The sequence below is a fragment of the Notolepis coatsorum genome (genome assembly GCF_963971535.1).
Source record: "Notolepis coatsorum genome assembly, chromosome: 12".
In the NCBI taxonomy this organism is placed as follows: Eukaryota; Metazoa; Chordata; class Actinopteri; order Aulopiformes; family Paralepididae; genus Notolepis; species Notolepis coatsorum.
Window position 1 is genome coordinate 79,249,171 of NC_140176.1, and position 20,358 is coordinate 79,269,528.

Sequence of the window (20,358 nt, forward strand, 5' to 3'; positions counted from 1 at the left end):
GTTGTTTATTGAGTTATGGCAACGATCCATGTCCACGGTGTGTGGATTGAGTCCCGGGACGATAAACGAGTGGCCGGACGGAATTAGGGGACGGACCGAGCTGAAACGGGCATTTCCGGTTTGGCAACTCGCCGATCGGCCACCAGGTGGCGGTATTGAAGCGTTGCAGAGTTGTGATGGCTCCCGCAGCATATGACAAGGCTCCGTGGGTGAAATATGAATTCCATGACGAAAATATGAAATATGAACTTGAAACACGCTGTACAGCGATATTGGCAGACAACACATGGCGGGCAATAACGCTGAACAGCGATTTTGGCAGGTAATGGGTTAACAGTGTATTTTAAGAGGTTGTGTTGTAAGTTAGTATATCACGCCAACATGATGGGAAATGTGCTTACTGTACCATCTTCTCCAGAGTCAAGAAGACAGTAGAAAGCTATTTGGTGGCTGCAAGCTAGCCCAGCTTAGCACAAATGAATGGAGGCGAATACGGACCACTAACCTAGCTGAAAACTCCGGATAGCTTTCTACTGAACGCAGAGAGGAAATTGGTATCTATTTATTTTCTGACTCTGGAGAAGACTGTAAGCGCATTTCCCATAAAGTTGTATATATATATATATATATATATATATATATATATATATATATATATATATATATATATATATATATATATATATATATATATATATAATATAATGTGCACTGGCACAGTAAGTGTTGTTGAACCTATGGACAGAATGGATTTGTCTAAGTTTTGACTGAGCTCATTAAAGTCACTCTCCCTCCCTCTCTCTCCCACTCTCAATCTCTCTCTCCGTTCCACACACACACCTACAGTAAGCTGTAACTCCCTCTGTCACCTTACTTTAACCTACACTAAAGCCACACACACATGCGCGCACGCACACACACACACGCACACACACACACACATGCATGCACGCACATGCACCTAAGCAAAGTCTGGTATTATTAATATTATTATAATATATATATTTTTTTATCAATACAAACACTTCACCAGAACACAAATGCCTGATGATATAATAACAGGGTAAAGATAACTTAAGAATAAGTTAAGAAAGGATGCTATAAGATATGCTATAAGATATGAAGCAATGAAGAGGACACAACTAGCGAGTAATTAATAAATCTAAAGTTGCCTACTAGTAATTTATACCCTTGTTTAGCCTGCAGTGTTTCAGTCGTTCCACATCAGGAGGCTTTATTTGGTTTAAAAGGATTTTTGCATGTGAAGAGAGAGACTGTTTATGACTGTGTGTGTGCGTGCATACATAAATACATAAAAAAGTACATACTGTATTTGTGTACGTACTGTACATGTGTGTGTGTGTGTGTGTGTGTGTGTGTGTGTGTGTGTGTGTGTGTGTGTGTGTGTGTGTGTGTGTGTGTGTGGGTGTGTGTGTGTGTGTGTGTGTGTGTGTGGCTGCCTGGCATACATCTATATAACCTCTGAGTAGGGAAGATTGAGCAAGAGATTGAGATTGATGGTACAATTATAGTCTGAGAAATTATCACAATATTGTGGTATTATGATTATTGCTATCGGTAATTTATTTCGCGACATGGAGGGGTACTGGGAGTAACCCGGATGTTAGACATGAGACGGGAATCTGTATGCATGGAGCAGGAGAGGAGACAGTAAATGATGGAGTCTGTTATGGTTTGTAACCGACCCCAATCGCACAACACAAGACAGGTATGAGAGTAAGCCAAGAACTGGGCATTTATTGAAAACACACAGAAACTGGCACTGTCCCTTTAAGGGAGAACAAAAAATAATGGATAACAAGAATGGGAAAAGGCACAGTGCCTTTAAGAGGCGAGCTGGCTAAGGGGAAGGCTAAGGGAACAGGGCCGGAGCAAGGGAAAGGGCAGGAACAGGGAGGAACAGGAGGACCGGACGGGAAGGACTAGGAGGACTAGAGAGGGGAGACAGGGACAGAGGCCCGCGGAGGCGGGCTGGGGACAGGGAGGACTGGGAGGACTAGAGAGGGGAGACAGGGACAGAGGCCCGCGGAGGCGGGCTGGGGACAGGGAGGACTAGGAGGACTAGAGTGGGGAAAACAGGGACAGAGGCCCGCGGAGGCGGGCTGGGGAGAGGGAGGACTGGAAAGACAGGGAGGACTAGGAGGACTAGAGAAAAACAGGGTAAGGCCTTGGAACAGGGCGAGGGCTGGAGCTGCATACTGGGACAGAGAAAACAGGGTAAGGCCTTGGAACACAAGCATTAATGAATGTTGCTGCTCTGCAGCTTCTCCCGGGATGGTTCGTCTGGGGAAGCAGGTGGGTACATCAGAGCCGCTCTGCAGACTTCTCTCGGCAGATCTCCGAGGTGGGTAAACGGGACCGAGAGGGAGAAAGGGAGCGGGTTAGCTCAGAGTAATATTGGGAAACAGAGCAGGTGACAGGAGAGGTGACTTGTCCCAAAAACAGAGTAATCCAAGTGACAGAATCTTCGGTGTATATAAACACTGTGAGCGAAGTCCCAAAATACAAATCCAAGTGAATAATATCTTCGGTGTATATACACACAGTGAGCGATGTTAAGGCCAAAGATTATCCCAATGAACTGTCCAAAAAGCTGACGCTGGGTGAGTGACAGTCTGACAAAAAGCAGGATATCTTCAGTGTCATTAAACACACGAAAAACGAATAGGATCTAAGACAGTCATAAAACTCACCCAGGCGCTGTGCGTAAAGAGAGTTGGATCAAAACGGGGCGAGCGCGTCGCCACGGGGAAACGGGTTGTCCAAGCGGAGGTCTGAGTGGTGCGCGACTGCTTGGAGTACGCGCCGGTACGAAGGGCGCATCTGGCGCGGAGGTCTGAGTGGTGCGCGACTGCTTGGAGTGCGCGCCGGTACGGAAGGCGCATCTGGCGCGGAAGTCTGAGGGGTGCGCGTCTGCTTGGAGTATGCGCCGGTACGGAGGACGCATCTGGAGTACGTCTGAATGCGCGTCTGGGATGAAGAGCGCGTCTGCGCGGAAGAGCGCGCCGGCTCGGAGAGACGCATCCTCCCGTAGAGTATTAGGAAGCGATGCGCGTCTGGAGTGAAGAGCGCGTCTGCTGCGCGGAGGTCTGGATGCGCGTCTGGGCGTCTGCTGCGCGGAGGTCTGGATGCGCGTCAGGACGTCTGCTGCGCGGAGGTCTGAAGTGGAACACCGGGACACCTCCCGTGGAAGTCCAGAGAGCGCAGTCCAGTGTCTCCCTCAGGCAACGGCGACAGGAGGCGAAGGCTGGAGCGCATCTCACGCCGGAGATGAAAACAGCATAAACAGACAGAGATCCTCCCGAAGGAGTCTTGGTGATAGAGATATGATACGGAATGATAAGGGCACGACCCGACAAGGGACAGAGGGGAAGAGCGAGGTACTTAAAGCCCACAGGGGAACTAATTCGAATAAACATCAGGTGCGTGAAGGTAATTGATACTTGAACTAAAAGTGTGTGTTCGGCACCAGACCAATCAAACACATAATGACAGGTAGTCCAAGGGTGTGGCTGCTGAAGAGCAAACGAACGCGAGGGTGGGGGCTAGTGAGGTGAGGAGAAGGGAATTCAATTGATAAACAGGAACCTAAAGGAACAGAGCGAGTAGGCTTAAAGGAACAGAGCGAGAAGGCTTAAAGGAACAGAGCGAGTAGGTGAGCAAAGGACAAAACCTCACAGAGTCGTTGTTATACTGAATCTGGTCGTCCTGTCAAGTTATTACACAAGACATACATTACCCCATTAGACCCATATTTTCAAGCAATCTTTTAAATAAAACTATAAATAAACTCTTCTTTTACATTTCTTTTTCACATTTAGTCTTCCTTTTGGTCAGCACACATATATATAACTACTTAAAACTGCTCCTGCTGCTCTTAAAACACTGGCTAGAAATACCATAAACATAGATACCATAGCTTCTAAAATGCTTACAGTTAAGAAGCCGTGAAGTTTTCAAATCACCCTTAATTGTTACAGCTAGACGTACTGAACCCAAAATGCAGAACACAGTCAATGCAGACAGGTCTTGGTATAACCCAAATAACGGGTGAGTTTATGATCAGAATGGTCGAGGATACAGGCAGGTGTAGGTCATCGACGAAGGGGGTTCTCATACAGTCCAGGGCTGACGTGGCGCAGGGTAGTCAGGCGGGGGTCGTAGATGGAACCGGGTTCACAGACAGTCCAGGAAGTAAGCGAGGAGAAGAGTAGTGAGGCAGACGGAGGTCATACACGGAATCCAGGGCACGAGGACAGGAAGAGGAGCCAGGTAGAGGACTGAGGGAAAGGAGGACAAGACAGGGTTAAACACGGTTAAATGGGTAAGTGAATAATATACGGACAAGCGCTATAAACTATGACTGACTGGGAAACACAAAGTTACGATCTGGCAACATGATGACATCTGCGCCAGGTCTAAGTAGGCGGCGTAATCAGCAAGCAGATGTTGATCAGCTGCTCCTCTGGCTCTCCACACCTGACTTTGTGCCTATAATTAGCGGAGGGAGTGAGAGAGAGTAGACAGGTAGTGATAGAGTGTGACAGTGAAATCGAACAACATCAACAACAGCAACTTGGTATACAAACAACCCCCATATGGAAAAGATGTATCCAAATCCTACAAGAATTGTATATGGACTAAGTAAAACATACAGGTATGGCAGTAAACCCTCATATAAAGTAGTCTCTCCAGTTTCAAATGCTCGCTCTAGTGTAGAAGATGACTGGTGCCTTCCCGCATAATTTTGGTCATTTCTACCAACGACCACCAGCAATTTGCAATTGAAACAGCCATCCTGTCGTAATTAGCAACGTATAGCTGGTTAAGGACTGGGGTGAGTTCTGTCCTTTTGAAAAGTCACTACAGTAGGTCTGAGGCGCTGACATCAAGGTGAAAAGTCACTACAGTAGGTCTGAGGCCTGACATCAAGGTGAAAAGTCACTACATTAGGTCTGAGGCCTGACATCAAGGTGAAAAGTCACTACATTAGGTCTGATACACTGACATCAGGGTGAAAAGTCACTACAGTAGGTCTGAGGCCTGACATCAAGGTGAAAAGTCACTACAGTAGGTCTGAGGCCTGACATCAAGGTGAAAAGTCACTACAGTAGGTCTGAGGCCTGACATCAAGGTGAAAAGTCACTACAGTAGGTCTGAGGCCTGACATCAAGGTGAAAAGTCACTACATTAGGTCTGATACACTGACATCAAGGTGAAAAGTCACTACAGTAGGTGCTCTGAGGCCTGACATCAAGGTGAAAAGTCACTACAGTAGGTATGAGGCAGTGACATCAAGGTGAAAAGTCACTACAGTAGGTATGAGGCCTGACATCAAGGTGAAAAGTCACTACAGTAGGTCTGAGGCCTGACATCAAGGTGAAAAGTAACTACAGTATGTATGAGGCAGTGACATCAAGGTGAAAAGTCACTACAGTAGGTATGAGGCAGCAGTGATGCCACTAACGCGTTACTAAGTAACGCGTTATTGTAATCTGATTACTTTTCCGCGAAAATGGTAATCTAACGCGTTAATCTTTAAAAGCCAGTAATCTAATTGCAGTTACTTGTCCAAGTGGCTGTGCATTACTATTTCGTTACTATCTCATCATAAATTCATAATGCAGGCGGAATGCAGTATTTTATTTCGTTTTCGACAGTCAAAAATACGCTTAGAGCTGTTTACTTCTCTTTGGGAGTGACGTCACATGTCACGTTTTCAAAGCGTGTCTGAGCACGTAACCTCGCGTGTTGATCCATGCTGGTGGGCGCGGCTGTTATTGTTATTTTCAGGCTCACCTAAACTGCGCGCTAGCAGGGAGAAGCTCGCGCTCGTAACGCTTTCTTGCAGCACTGGAAGTTCACTAGTCTACTTAACGTTTGTTAAGCCGGGTGAAAAAAACATTCACTTTGCGGAGGAAACAAAATACTGTCTACCGCATATGGAATATACAGCAGCTGCACAGCACGACCATCGACTTCTACAGGACTCGGAGCTGCACCACCAGCCAAACAGTATGTTCCACCTTTGAGTTAAACATATTTTGCATTGCACTATTCCATGAACATGGAACACCATACTGCAGTATGTAGGTTGTCAGTAGCACACTGACAACACTGCAGTATATATATTCCCTCCCCGCCGTATATATATTTCCCTCCCACCCACCCACCCCCTCCTAATGTACAGTCCCCTCCCCATCATATGTATATACTCTGTCATGATCTAGGGGTAACAGTACTGTATATTTGAATACCGTTTATGTCACAAATGTATCAGTACTAAATACCTATATGTCCCTATGCCATAAATGTCATGTATGTTGTGTATGTCATAAATGTCTATATGAATTGAAAATGGGGGACCCTGATGGAAACAAGACAAACGTCTTTCTCTGGTCTGCATCCCCTTAACAATTGTGTGTATTGAGCCGTACTGTATTGTACCCATTCTGCAATCTGTTAAATAAAGTTTTCATTCATTCATTCATTCATTCATTCATTCATTCATTCATTCATTCATTCATTCATTCATTCATTCATTCATTCATTCACACAATAATAAATAATAATAACGTAGAACCATATCTGAATGGGGCAGGCCTCAAAGGTAGGCTACATATCAGCCTACATGTGGTGTTATTGACCATTTATCTTTTGTGAAATCTATAGATCTATAGATAGCAAGATAGGCATACCTGCCCTATTAGTACATTTTACTCAAATTGAGTACATTTTACTAATTTTTTTTTGTCATTCTTATGTTGTGGCAGCAGCAGGGGGGACGACTTCGTAACCTAGTTACTTTCAAAGTAACTAAGTTACTCTGATAATCAAGTAATCAGTAAAGTAACTAAGATTACTTTTTAAAGGAGTAATCAGTAATCAGTAATCATATTACTTTTACAAGTAATCTGTGGCATCACTGTGAGGCAGTGACATCAAGGTGAAAAGTCACTACAGTAGGTCTGAGGCAGTGACATCAAGGTGAAAAGTCACTACAGTAGGTCTGAGGCCTGACATCAAGGTGAAAAGTCACTACAGTAGGTCTGAGGCCTGACATCAAGGTGAAAAGTCACTACAGTAGGTGCTCTGAGGCCTGACATCAAGGTGAAAAGTCACTACAGTAGGTCTGAGGCTTGACATCAGGGTGAAAAGTCACTACAGTAGGTCTGAGGCGCTGATATCAAGGTGAAAAGTCACTACAGTAGGTCTGAGGTGCTGACATCAAGGTGAAAAGTCACTACAGTAGGTATGAGGCAGTGACATCAAGGTGAAAAGTCACTACAGTAGGTCTGAAGTGCTGACATCAGGGTTAAAAGTCACTACAGTAGGTCTGAGGCCTGACATCAAGGTGAAAAGTCACTACAGTAGGTCTGAGGCCTGACATCAAGGTGAAAAGTCACTACAGTAGGGGATGAAGCTGTGAGTTTCAACCTACTACTATATGACGTTAGTTATGCTCCCGAATCGAGAGAGAGAGAGATAGAGAGGGGGAGAGAGAGAGACAGACAGAGAGACGACAGCGCAACGCGTGTGTGTATGTGTGCTCTGTCGCGAGGGTGTATCTGTTTCTCCCTCTCTCTCTCTCTCGCTCGCTCTCTGTCAAACCCCGTTTGATGAAGTGTCGGGTTCACTATGCGCACTACAACCACAGAGCCAATAGGATCACTATCCGCTCCATCCTCGCCTCGTTACGTCACGATGCAAGTCAAATCAGAATGACCTAATTAAATCGAGCAGGAAATGGTCTGAGCTGAATGAGAGCAATCCGCCAATATGGTATTTAGAGACACAGACACATTGATACTAACTACTATTACTATAATACAATGCTAGACACTGAAAAAAGACATTTATAATGCATGTCACCTTTAACATATAATAGTACATAAAAACATAGATGCGATGAGTAACGTAATGTTATCTAAGCCTTAGATTCTAAGGTAATGTTCTCTAAGACAGACTCCTCAATTAGAGTTCAATAATAAATGTCTGTGATTGCAAAAGGAATCGACACAGTTGGTTGTAGTTTACCAAGTCTACCGGGCTGCCAAGTCCAACACCCGCCAAATGATTCTCCCCATAATTTGATCAGATCGACGCCCATTTTGGAAGCAATGAGAGGAACGTGATTGGTCATTGGCAACAGGCCTCCTTTGGTTTATTCTAAATGAACAAATGTTGTGATACAGACACAACAAGGGTATCCATTATTCTATGCTGGCAATATGACCCGTCTGCCAACGTCCCATTCATTATTTCATAATCACTAAAAAAACAGAAGGAGGTTAGCAAATGTTTTAACCCTTTCACTACCACACTACAGAAGGTTAACCTTTCACTACCACACTACAGACGGTTAACCGTCTTGTCACAATGAAGGCATTTTATTTTCACTATAGAACAGTGCGGCTTGGGCATTTCTTTACGTTTTACAGAGACGACGAAAGATCTTGCACTATTCTACTAAGGAGACAAACTTAAAACCTCTTAATTGCCAATAAAGGTACATCTTAATGTGTTTTATATTGTAATCTTTATTTGTTTCCATGGTAAGTACTACAGTACGCATATGCCTCAGCATGCCTTGGCAAACCTTTACCAATCACAAGAGCTACTTTGATGTTTGCGTCATTCCATCGACACTCTGCCCGGGAGGAGCTGGAATCAAACCGGGAACCTCCAGATTACCATATGACTGCTCTACCTCCCGAGGCACTGTCGCCCCTTTAGATTTAACTTTGTACACATATTGTTCATTATACATTTCTTGATTTTTAACATAAAGAAGACCTTTCTATGTACAGTAGGACATGTTTTGTCCCGACTCTCAAGAATCTGTGATTAGATTAGATTCAAATTGTCAAGTACAGTAAACGGAAATAAGTTTGCCATTCAACCACCAGAGTGCAAATGTAACTGTAAAGTGCAATAGTAATATACAATGTACAGGAGATTAAACTGGATATAAAATATATAAATGAGTACTACTGAATAATAGTGTTAATCAGATGTACGTACATAGTTGTAGTATTAATATGTACAGTGATACAGGTATAGAGACACTATGGTAGTAAGTCATACTGGCCAGCAGTGTAACTACCGGTAGTAAGAGTAGGTAAGGGATATGTACAGATAATATAGATATAAAATCTACAGATATGTAAAAAGGATTATATTATATTACAGTATATTATTCAACGGTTTTTAAATAACCTATGCGGTGACAACTCCCCCCTCCCCTCTGATTCCTTTATTGTCACTTATTTCAGTACTTTACAGCAAGAAGAGTGAACATCTATTTATTGTGGTCCCTTGACCATAGCAGCTTCCAATAATAAAAATACAATACATTTAGCATAGAATAAAATAAGATGACTAAAATAAAGATTACTATATATACAGTTCTAAAAAGTGTGCAGTGCAATACAATAAATTTAGCATAGAATAAAATAAGATGACTAAAATAAAGATTACTATATACAGTTCTAAAAAAGTGTGCATTGCAGATCAGGATGTAGATATTATACTATATAAAATGTAAATAACAAAATGGCTATGTACAGTTCCAAAAATGTTTGTGTGATGTGCAATGAGCAATCTGCAATTTTTTGCAGTGTGTAAAATGCAATGTGCAATACAGTTGTTTATCGGCAGCAACAGTGTTTCTCAAGTGTTGCTGCCGCCTCCAGTTGCACCACATGTGCTGATAAATGCTCACTGGGTTCGCAGACAGACGACCTATATCGCGGAGTTTACCAAGAACACAGAGTGATTATATACTGTACCTCTCCACCCCGCTGAGCGCTCCACCCCTCTCCTCTCTCTCACTACTCTGTCACCCCCTCCTCTCTCTCCTCCTCACAACTCTCCACCTCCCCCCCTTCTCTCTCCTCATCTCTCCTCCCCACCTCCCCTCCTCTCTCACATCTCTCCTCCTCACAACTCTCTCACCTCCCACCTCCTCCCCTCCTCCTCCTCCTCACACTCTCTCACCTCCCCTCTCTTCTCTCTCCTCATCTCTCCTCCCCACCTCCCCTCCTCTCTCCTCATCTCTCCTCTCTCACAACTCTCTCACCTCCCCCCTCCTCCCCTCCTCTCTCCTCCTCACACTCTCTCACCTCCCCCCTCTTCTCTCTCCTCATCCTCTCCCCACCTCCCCTCCTCTCTCCTCATCTCTCCTCCTCACAACTCTCTCTCCTCCCCCCCTCCCCTCCTCTCCTCCTCCTCACAACTCTCTCACCTCCTCCCCTCCTCTCTCCCCCTCCTCTCCTCCTCACAACTCTCTCACCTCCCTCCCCCCTCCCCCTCATCTCTTCTCCCCACAGTCTCTCACCTCCTCCCCCCTCCCCTCCCCTCCCTCTCCTCCTCACAACTCTCTCCCCTCCCTCCTCACAACTCGCTCACCCCCCCCTCCTCTCTCTCCTCACAACTCTCTCCCTCCCCTCCCTCCTCTCTCCCCTCCTCTCTCCTCCCACAAACTCTCCCCCTCCCCTCCTCTCTCCCCTCCCTCTCTCCCACAACTCTCACCTCCCCCTCCTCTCTCCCTCATCTCTCCTCCCACAACTCTCTCACCTCCCTCCCCCCCTCCCCTCTCCAGCCAGTAAACTTGTGTTTGTTTTGGCTGATGAAGTCTGCGTCTTCCGGAAAGTACCTGACTTCTTCCAGAAGTTCCAGGCCGTGTGCACTGTACACACAAGGCAAGGCATAATATACAAAAGTGTGCACGTTAAGCCTACACACTCACACAGAAAAAACAACTACACACATTAAAGAGCATCTATACTCGGACAAATACACACACAAAAAAGGAAAAACAACACAAATACCCCTTGCACATAAAAGGAGGATGCCTCACGCACTCAGAGACATACACAAACAAACAGACACACACACATCAGAGAGAGTGAGACGAGGTCGGGGATTGCTCAGCTCAGCTCTCTATGAAGACGCAGCAGATGTAATGTTGACTCTTTCATATTGGTGTTGGATGGAGCTCAAAGGCCTGTTCCTGGATTCCAAAGCGACGCCAGCCTGGCTGTCTAGCTGCCATCTGTTGGCGTGGTAACACACATCTATCATCTATCTATCTATCTATCTATCTATCTATCTATCTACTATCTATATATCTATCTATATCTATCTATCTATCTATCTATCTATCTATCTATCTATCTATCTATCTATCTATCTATCTATCTATCTATCTATCTATCTTTTCATCCTCCAAAGCATTACACCCTTTCCTCTCTATTTTCACCTCATTCTGTCTCTGTACCTCTTTCTCTACCTCTCTCTCCTCTCGATCTCTCTCTTTCCTGCCCCCTCTCTTTCCCTCCTCTTTCTTTCTCTGTACCCTTTTTTCTCTCCTTCTCTCTCCCTCCTCCCTCTCTCCCTCTCTGTTTTTCTCTCTCTCCTTCTCATTCTCTCTCTTTCTCTCCTCCCACCCTCTCTCTCTCCCTCTATCCCCATCTCCCTCTTCTCTCCTCTCTCTGTTTATTTGTCCTCCAACATTATTACAGGTCTTTAAAATATTTTTACACTGAAGTTAGATTTGAGCAGCTTTCTTTTATTCAACAGTAGAAGACAGGACAGGGCTGCTAGTGGCCTGTTACCAGGGTTAAATGCCCCCCCCTCTCTCTCTCTCTCTGTCTCTCTGACAGGCTGCTAAGTGGCTTAGTTATCATTTACAACTAAATGCTGACACTTTTAGCCACATCCTTGTACAACAGGTCAGCAGGAAGGGTAACTTGAAGCCTTTCTCCAACGCGTTCGTGTTTCCGCGTCTCTGATTGGCCAGGTCATGTGACATGTACGCCCAATCGTGGGACCGCAAGTTTTTACACTGGTTAAGCTTAGGCGCTCTTTCGAAGTTGGTTACGGTTAGAGTTTGTCTTAGAGTATGGCGATAGAACGCCTGCCCTGATTCCAAACTCTAACCTTAACCAACTTCGAAAGAGTCGCCTAAGCTTAACCAGTGATAAACTAGGCGTTAGGTCGTTTGCAGGCTGTTCGACCCGGAAATAGGCGCAGAACTTGCTGTCCCACGATTGGCGCACATGTCACATGACCTGGCCAATAAGAGCGCAAAACGGAACCCGGAAACACGGACGCGTTGGAGAAAAGCTACACGCGGAAGGCAGCTGCGTACCTTTGTTCGTCAAACAGTGTTGAACTTGGGTGTTACAGTCTTGAGTGATAGTAGTATAGACACATTAGCATAGTAGGTAGTAATATAGGCAAGGTAGATTACTAAAAGGCAGTACGAGGCAGTTTCACCCCCTCATTTCAGATATTGATTGAAGTAGTGTGTTTTAGTCGACAGCGGACAATTTGGTGGGTTTCGGCTGTCCTAACTGTGGTGGGAAGTTCGTTCCACCATTGTGGAGCGAGGACCGAGAATAGCCTGCTTCTCTTTCGGATGGGAGTCATTGTCATATATTGACTCTTTATTTTGATCCTCTCCTCCTCTGTCATCATTTATATAAATTCATTTTTCCTCCTTCCTTTTCTCTCATTCATCACTTTTCTCCCTTCTTCTCTCTCTCTCTCTCCTCTCTCTCTCTCTCTCTCTCTCTCTCTCTCTCTGTATCTCTGTATTCTCTCTCTCTCTTCTCTCTCTCTCTCTCTCTCTCTCTCTCTCTCTCTCTCTCTCTCTCTCTCTCTCTCTCTCTCTCTCTCTCTCTCTCTCTTTCTCAGACAGGGCTGCTTGTGGCATGTTATCAGGGTTATGTAGACGTGATCATAGCGTTGTCTCAGTGTCCTCACCTCGATGTCAACTGGCAGGACAGCGAAGGAAACACAGCCCCATCACTGCTGCTCAGGCAGGTAGGAGAAACAGACACACCACACAGACACAGACGAGCACACACACACACACACACACACACACACACACACACACACACACACACACACAGACACACCATACAGACACAGACACACACCACACACAGACACAGACACACACAAACACAGACACACACCACATAGACACAGACACATGCACACGCACGCTAGGGCGGGCCATATATATTTTTTGGAAAATCAATCCAGTGGGGTGTCTAAAATATGTGTTTTTTTTGTGGGGAATTCAAATATGCGATAATTTTTCGGATCGGATAACTCTAACCTACATCATTTTGGATTTTAAAATGGACGATTTGACCATTTTCCACCCCTTGGCCATACATGGATGCCAACATGAATCTGAAGGAAATCCTAACATGCAAGGTGTCTAAATGATGTGTTTTTGGACCAGGCTATACAACTGATTGACAGTGGAGACGGCGAATGGAATGGTAGATGGCACATCTGCAGCCAGGGAGAGACAAAGTGAAAGACAAAAAATGTCAAACATAACCTGCGCTTCAAGATGGACAGTGGAAAAAGAGGAAGGGTGGGGCAGAGAGGGAGAGAGAGAAAAATGAAATGAAAGTTCTGAGTCTGGTCCTGTTCACACTCACCAGAACACTTGCCGACAGGCAACACAGCAAACGGGGTCCATGAAAACGGAGTGAGAAACATAGGCATCCTCCCGTGGAAGCCTAGAGAGCGATAACGATGCCTCACATCACAGAACACTGCCGACGTGCAACTCAGCAAACGGGACCCACGAAAAAGGAGTGAGATCATAGGAATCCTCTCGTGGAAACATTGAGAGCGATGCCGATGTCCCACACCAGGAACGAGGCCCACGGAGAGAGAGTAGGGCAGTCGATGGCACGACGTCTCACCCCAGAGACGCAGTGGTAGATGGTAGCAACGGATGGCACGACGTCTCCCAGTGAGAACATAGGAAATCCTCCCGTGGGATTATAGAGAGCGAAGACAATGTCTCACCAGGAGCGTGGCGGTTGATGATAGCATACAGAACGACCTGGCAATGAGTGGAAGGCAGTCGGCAGTATTTGTAGTCTCCCGACGAGCTAAATGCCAACCACTCTCAGGTGCGTGAGCTAAATGTTCGACACGCCCCCTCGTTGGGAAGCATGCAGTTCCTACCCAGCCCTCACAGGTGGAGCAGAGAGGGAGGGAGAGAAAAAGACATACTGCTGACTGCTTGTATTTCACAGAACAGTCAGATGGAAATTACTGTAAATTAAATGTTTCAACAGTTCAACAGTGGAAAAAAGAGGAAGGGTGGAGCAGAAAGGGAGAGAGAGAAAAAAAAGAAAGGCCCTTGCAGGAGATGCCGCTAAATGTGGCAAAATTTACCAAATGTTTTCTTGCACCACGGGACCACCAGGTTAGTCAGTGATAAAATTAACATGCTAGCTAGCTAACATAGCTAACATTACCGTGCATCATCATGGTCCCCTGTCAAAAGCCCAATGTTAAAGCTGCCAAGAAACTGGACAATGAATAATTTAACCCTTGTGTCTGAAAACTAAAGTGTTACACTCTTACCATTAGAGGACTAAATTGTCCTCTTCAAAAACGCCATAAAATATTATATGTAGAAATACTTTTCCACTTTTTTTTTCATACATATTTAATTCAACTTCAGTCCTGATCATAACCATTTTAATTTTTCTTGTAATGTCAGATTAAAAATGAAATACTCCCACTTTTCTGATAAGAGTCTGACATTACAAAAACAAAAAATCCATCAAAATCAGTGTTGTTGCTAATCATTGACACATGATGATTATAACAATTATTAGCCTGTAATAATCCCCCCCAGAAATATTTACATTTTTGTGTGTTTTTTAACAATAATTTGTGATGCCATCACATGGCGTTTAAAGGGTAACAATTTTAAAAGTCCTGCACCAGCATGCAGGGAATTAAGTCTTTGTAACAAAAATGTTCCTGGTGGGGGACCCCCAGACCCCCTGCTTAAAAAGTGGCCTGTCTGGGGCTATATTTTGCACTATATTTCCCGGCCTGAATAATTCCCCCAGTCCGGCCCTGCGAAGGGGTGAAAATGGTAAAATCTGCCATTTTGAAATCCAAAATGATGTAGGTTAAAGTTATCATATCCCAAATATTTACTCATATTTGAATTCCCCATTAAGAAATGCATAATTTAGACACCTTGCATGTTAGAATTTCCTTCAGATTCATGTTGGCATCCATGTATGGCCAAGGAGTGAAAAATTGTCAAATCTGCCAATCCGAAGAATAATCCCATATTTGAATTCCCCACAAAAAAACACATATTTTAGACACCCCTCATGTTAAGATTTCTTTAAAATTCATGTTTGCACAAAAGTATGGCCCGCCCTAACGCATGCGCACACAGACACCACACAGACACACACACAAACCACACAGACACACACCACACAGACACACACACAGGCACAGACACACACACAGACACACACCACACAGACACGCACCACACAGACACACATGCACACACCCACGCATGCACACACAAGTGCCCAAACACACACGCGCACACAGTGGCATTTTGGCTTTTATACTAAAACAGATGAACAAACAGCCATACACAATTCCTTGTACACATAGTGATACAAATAAATATGCTGGGACACAAACATACACAGATGCTGCACAGAGAAAATAAACACAACTGAGATAAACACACAACTGTTGATTTCAGCACGCCGTTCATCTCTTCCTGGCTTTGCATCTCTCTCTCTCTCTCTCTCTCTCTCTCTCTCTCTCTCTCTCTCTCTCTGGCTGCTTCCCAATTCTCCATGCTACATACTGTGTTGTCATGCAATTTTCAGTATGTGATCTGTTAGTAGGCAAATACTGTATGCAACGGAGATTTGTATGAATCATATGACAGAGATTTGTATGTATGGAATGGATAGTTGTTACATGATTTTCTTTTTTGTATTTTCTTTTTTTATTATTTTTTTAAACAAACATATAAACAAACATGACAACACACGATAAGATACACAAGCATTATTAACAGTGCACATCCAATGAAATCACCATTTAGTTAAATGTCTTATACAGGATATACCCCTAATACCTGCTATCTAATACCCTACACACATATGCTCTAGCTCGTACCCCCCCCCCCCCTCCCGGACCCCCCATTGGATAATCCATCCATTAATCCTCGCTCCTAACCAGACACTACCATTATATGCTAGCTTTTATTCTCTCCACCACTTCTAACCACATTGTCATTTTGGATTCATTGAGACCCAAAATTCTTGCTGTAGATATTTCTTGATAAATCACATCGAGATATGTAATAATCCAGACCTTTCGGCAAATTTTTTCCCGGTTGGAACCATCGTGATGCTATCAGCTTTTTAGCCACTGTGATACCCGATAAAACCAATCTCTTTAGCTGTGGATGTACTGCACACTCAAAAACATCATTCAGCAGTAATACAGAGGGGTGTACAGGTATATTCAGAGTTAAGAGATTTTATAATTGCTGGGTCACCTCAATTGTTACATGATTTTCAATCCCACATTACACAGTCATTTCCTGTGTTATTTCCAGTTCCAGGTCAGCAAAGAGTTCCCAAACATAAAAAAACAACATACTGGCCACTGAACCGTCATTTGTGTGTTTTTTGGCAAATTACCCCTTGGACCTTATACCTTCCTGACTGCACAGCTAGCAAGTGGAAACAGCTGTGAGTGAACTGTTTTATTCTTCTGGTGTTAAAAAAAACTCCACTTCCACCTGGGTGTGCAGGTCCTCCAAGTATGTTGTATGTAGTACTGTATGTCGCACATACTGTACTCCATGTACTGAGTACTGAGCAGTATGAAGTCACTGTCAGAAAAACAGCCTAATTTTCAGATTGACAACCATGTATTTTTAAAGTCATACATTGGGGTTTTCAATGTGTTTCATACAGTAGGTCCTAGGGTCAACTGACTCACATGATAAGAGAAGCATGTAAACATTCATTCCCAGTAAAAGAAAAACTGTGACAATGATGTACATACTTTATGTATTACATGAGTTCAGAAGCAGCCCATCTTTCTCTTTCTCCCTCCTCTCTCTGTCTCTCTCTGTTCTTCCTGCACATTATATATGTATTTTTATATTATTCCATTCTGTTGCCAAATTTTGTAAATGTGCTTGTGTGTGTAAATGTACTTGTGTGTGTAAATGTACTTGTATGTGTAAATGTGTGTGTAAATGTACTTGTGTGTGTAAATGTACTTGTGTATGTAAATGTACTTATGTGTAAATGTCTTGTATCTTTCTTTCTCCTCCCTCCCTCACCTTTACTCTTTCTTTCATTCTCTTTTCTTCATTCTTTCATCTCGACCCTGCTCTCTTCTTTATTAATCTCTCTCTCTCTCCCTCTCCCTCCAGGTCATATCACGATCATCAACTACCTGTTGAACTACTATGGTGGTCTGGATGTGGAGAGGAGGAACTGTCATGGTTTCACAGCTCTGATGAAGGCTGCCATGCAGGGCCGCCTAGAGTGCGTCCGCTCTCTCATGATGGCAGGTAACAGCCACCCACAGCAACCTAAGCACACTGAAAAATACACCAACCAAAGGTATAATCTGTAATGCAGTCAAACAGCGACCTCTAGGCAAAAGAGCACTTTGTTTACATGTTTTGTTTTGGTCTGATTTTGTCTGCCAAGAGAGCTCTGGAGACCTCAACAAATATTTTAAACTAATATTTAGTTCTACTCCAATTGAACTAAACAAGACGTTTACTGGGTGACAGTGTCTTGATAGTAGAGAGATTCTATGAAGCCCTTGAAACCCTTGAAACAGGCTCATTTGTCTTGGAAACAAGTAAAATCATCTCTTATTTTCATGTGTTAATAATACGATTTTAGACTCAATACATGATTAAATTATTTAAGTACTGTTTTCAGTGTAGAGTAATAGAAAAGAGGGTGTTGACTCAGTGAGGTTCTGATGGTTGGAGTTAGGCTTTACTTTTATTTGATTTTAATTTGATTTGATTTATTTAGAAAAGCAGTAAAACATATTTACAGCAAATCGAGGATGTCACAAGAAAGTCGTGGGACTTATTTCCATTGAGGTCCTTAACAGTTAATACGTTAACCCTTTCACTACCACACTACCAAAGGGTTAACCCTTTCTAACCATTTCACTGCCACACAACAAAGGGTTAACTGTGGTAGTGAAAGGTTAACCTTCTGTAGTGTGGTAGTGAAAGGGTTAAAGATACATTACAATACAAAAAAATATGACATATACAGTACATACTGTTGAGCGTTGCAGTTTATCTTGCGTTGCATGTAGAAGAAAATACACGTTGTCCAAGGAGATATCTTTAGCCTTTAGCTTGTTTATTGAATAAGCACAACTTCACCATTTCACATTGGTGGGATAGGCAGAACTTGTGGAGGTATGCACCTGTGTACACACACCTCGATAGACTGAGACTAATAGGAAGAGAGAACACACCTCCGCTGACGCGGTCATATATAGAATGACGTGATAACGTCATTACGTGCGTCCTTTCTGTAAGACGCTACAGCGCTCCCCAGTGATATAAACAAGTACTGCATATATATACATACATTTGGTAATATACATTCCTCTGAGTACATGTATTCATATCTCTTAACACATACATACACAACATGTGCTCCCTCTTTTCTATACTAATGACCCTCTATAGGGGAACCTTTTCTAAAAGACCAGCTTTTATCTGCTGCTTAAAATACCTCAGATTGGTTCTCAGTTTGACACTGATATCGAGATCATTCCACTGTGTGGCACCTATGTAAGTAAATTAACCCATTCCCACTTTTCTGTTAAAAGCAGGATGGCTCACATCTGCTACACTGGCTCTGGTGAAAAAATGGTGCACTTCGCTTAACTGAGTAAAGCATATATATTTTTTTTTAAAGAAGATTTTTTTGGCATTTCTATTGCTTTATTGGATAGACAGAGAGGAAGGATGGGAGAAGATATGGGGAGGAGACATTCGGCAAATATCGCCAGGTCCGGGAGTCGAACCCGGGACGGCCGCGTTGCACTGACGCCCCAGTAAAGCATCTCTTTAAGAATATGGGGACCTCGCCATATCTGATCTTAATGTATGTACCATGGTCAATCTGGCCATGGTAACCCTGGATTCCACTGGTATCCAGTTGATCTCTCTAAGTTGATTCCTATCTATTATGGTCTCTGAGACCCAACCCTAATATGACCCTGATCAGTCTGTTCTGTGCTGACTGTAGTTTTGTTTTTTGGGACTTGATTAGGCCCTCGTACCAAGATGTACATGCAAACATGAAATGGCACAGAATAAGCGAGTTGGCCACCACTAGTTCTGTATCGTTAGTGGCTTAGCTTGGCATCGCTACTGCACTATCTCGCGTACGTGCACGCGTACTGAATAAACCACAAATGTACCTCTAATACCAGTATTAGTCTGACCACACCCCTCATCAGCTTACCTTCATAAGCAGGTGTGTGGTCACCTGCTCTCCTCCTTCTCGCTTTCACCACAAGGAAGAGGTGCCTCGGTAGATCCCCACACTTGACACCATGATGGAAGAAATTGGATTAGGAACAGCTTGGGAAACAAGGATACGTTGACATCATATCTTTATTTTCTCTCTCACTATTTTCGAGAAAATACGGCGATATTGTCTTCGTACTGGAGTGTCTAGAAGATGATGATCATTCTACAAACCCTCCACCGGTTTTCGTATTGGGAGCACGCCGCTGCATGCTTCTCAACTGCAGTTCCTTGCTGTGTTTGTTGGGGTGAAACCTGTCAGGCCACAGCTGAACTGTCGGACATGCCGCTGTTGTGAGGAGCGGTGCGTTCCAGGTTGGGTGAGTAGTGTTTGCTGGCGGGCTCCACTTGTCTGTTAGTGCTATGGGGGCTACTTGACAAAGTTTATGGAAACCGGCCCCAGGCTAGGGTCCTTTGTTTAGCCGTCTAGGCGACAGAAGGCCTTGGTCTGGCGACCATTATAGTTTTAACTAGTGGGCCGCGACCATTGACACTGGTGATCCCTGTGTGTTCTGGACGAGTGGATTCTCTCTGTCACCGTGTTAAGACCCCATCTTTCATATCCAAATGAGAGTATTCCTTCACGAGGGGATATGTGCATGTAATGTGCGATAGCGGCAGATTCATGTTCAAAGTCAGCTATACAGGCCAGTTGGTACTGTGCTGATTCCGCCGGACGTGTTAATGTCACCGTTGTGAAGCGGTGTTGACGTCTTGTTTTCTCTTTTCTCTTAAAAAGTGAGGAGGGTTCAGAACGGCGGCCTGTCTGGGTGAGTGTTATGTCATTGTTTACATGTTCATAGCTTACGGTTAGCCGGTCGGTGGCCTGGCGCGGGGTAGCTTGGCTTCTCGCGCGCCGCCGGGAGCTCGCTCCTGATCGCGTGCGTCGTAGATCGGCGTCTCGCGAGCGG

The 20,358-nt window shown here is 44.1% G+C and overlaps 1 protein-coding gene across 1 annotated transcript in view; it reads left to right on the plus strand.

The window, feature by feature from the left end:
- Window positions 1-20,358, plus strand: part of LOC311237641 (ankyrin repeat domain-containing protein 33B-like) — a gene marked incomplete at both ends in the record, with an annotated part of 93,044 nt that overhangs the window by 39,733 nt on the left and 32,953 nt on the right. Inside the window, 3 exon segments of the mRNA XM_084325587.1 lie at window positions 12,724-12,829; window positions 12,832-12,852; window positions 17,300-17,440. Of these exon segments, the coding sequence (XP_084181713.1) occupies window positions 12,724-12,829; window positions 12,832-12,852; window positions 17,300-17,440 (268 nt within the window).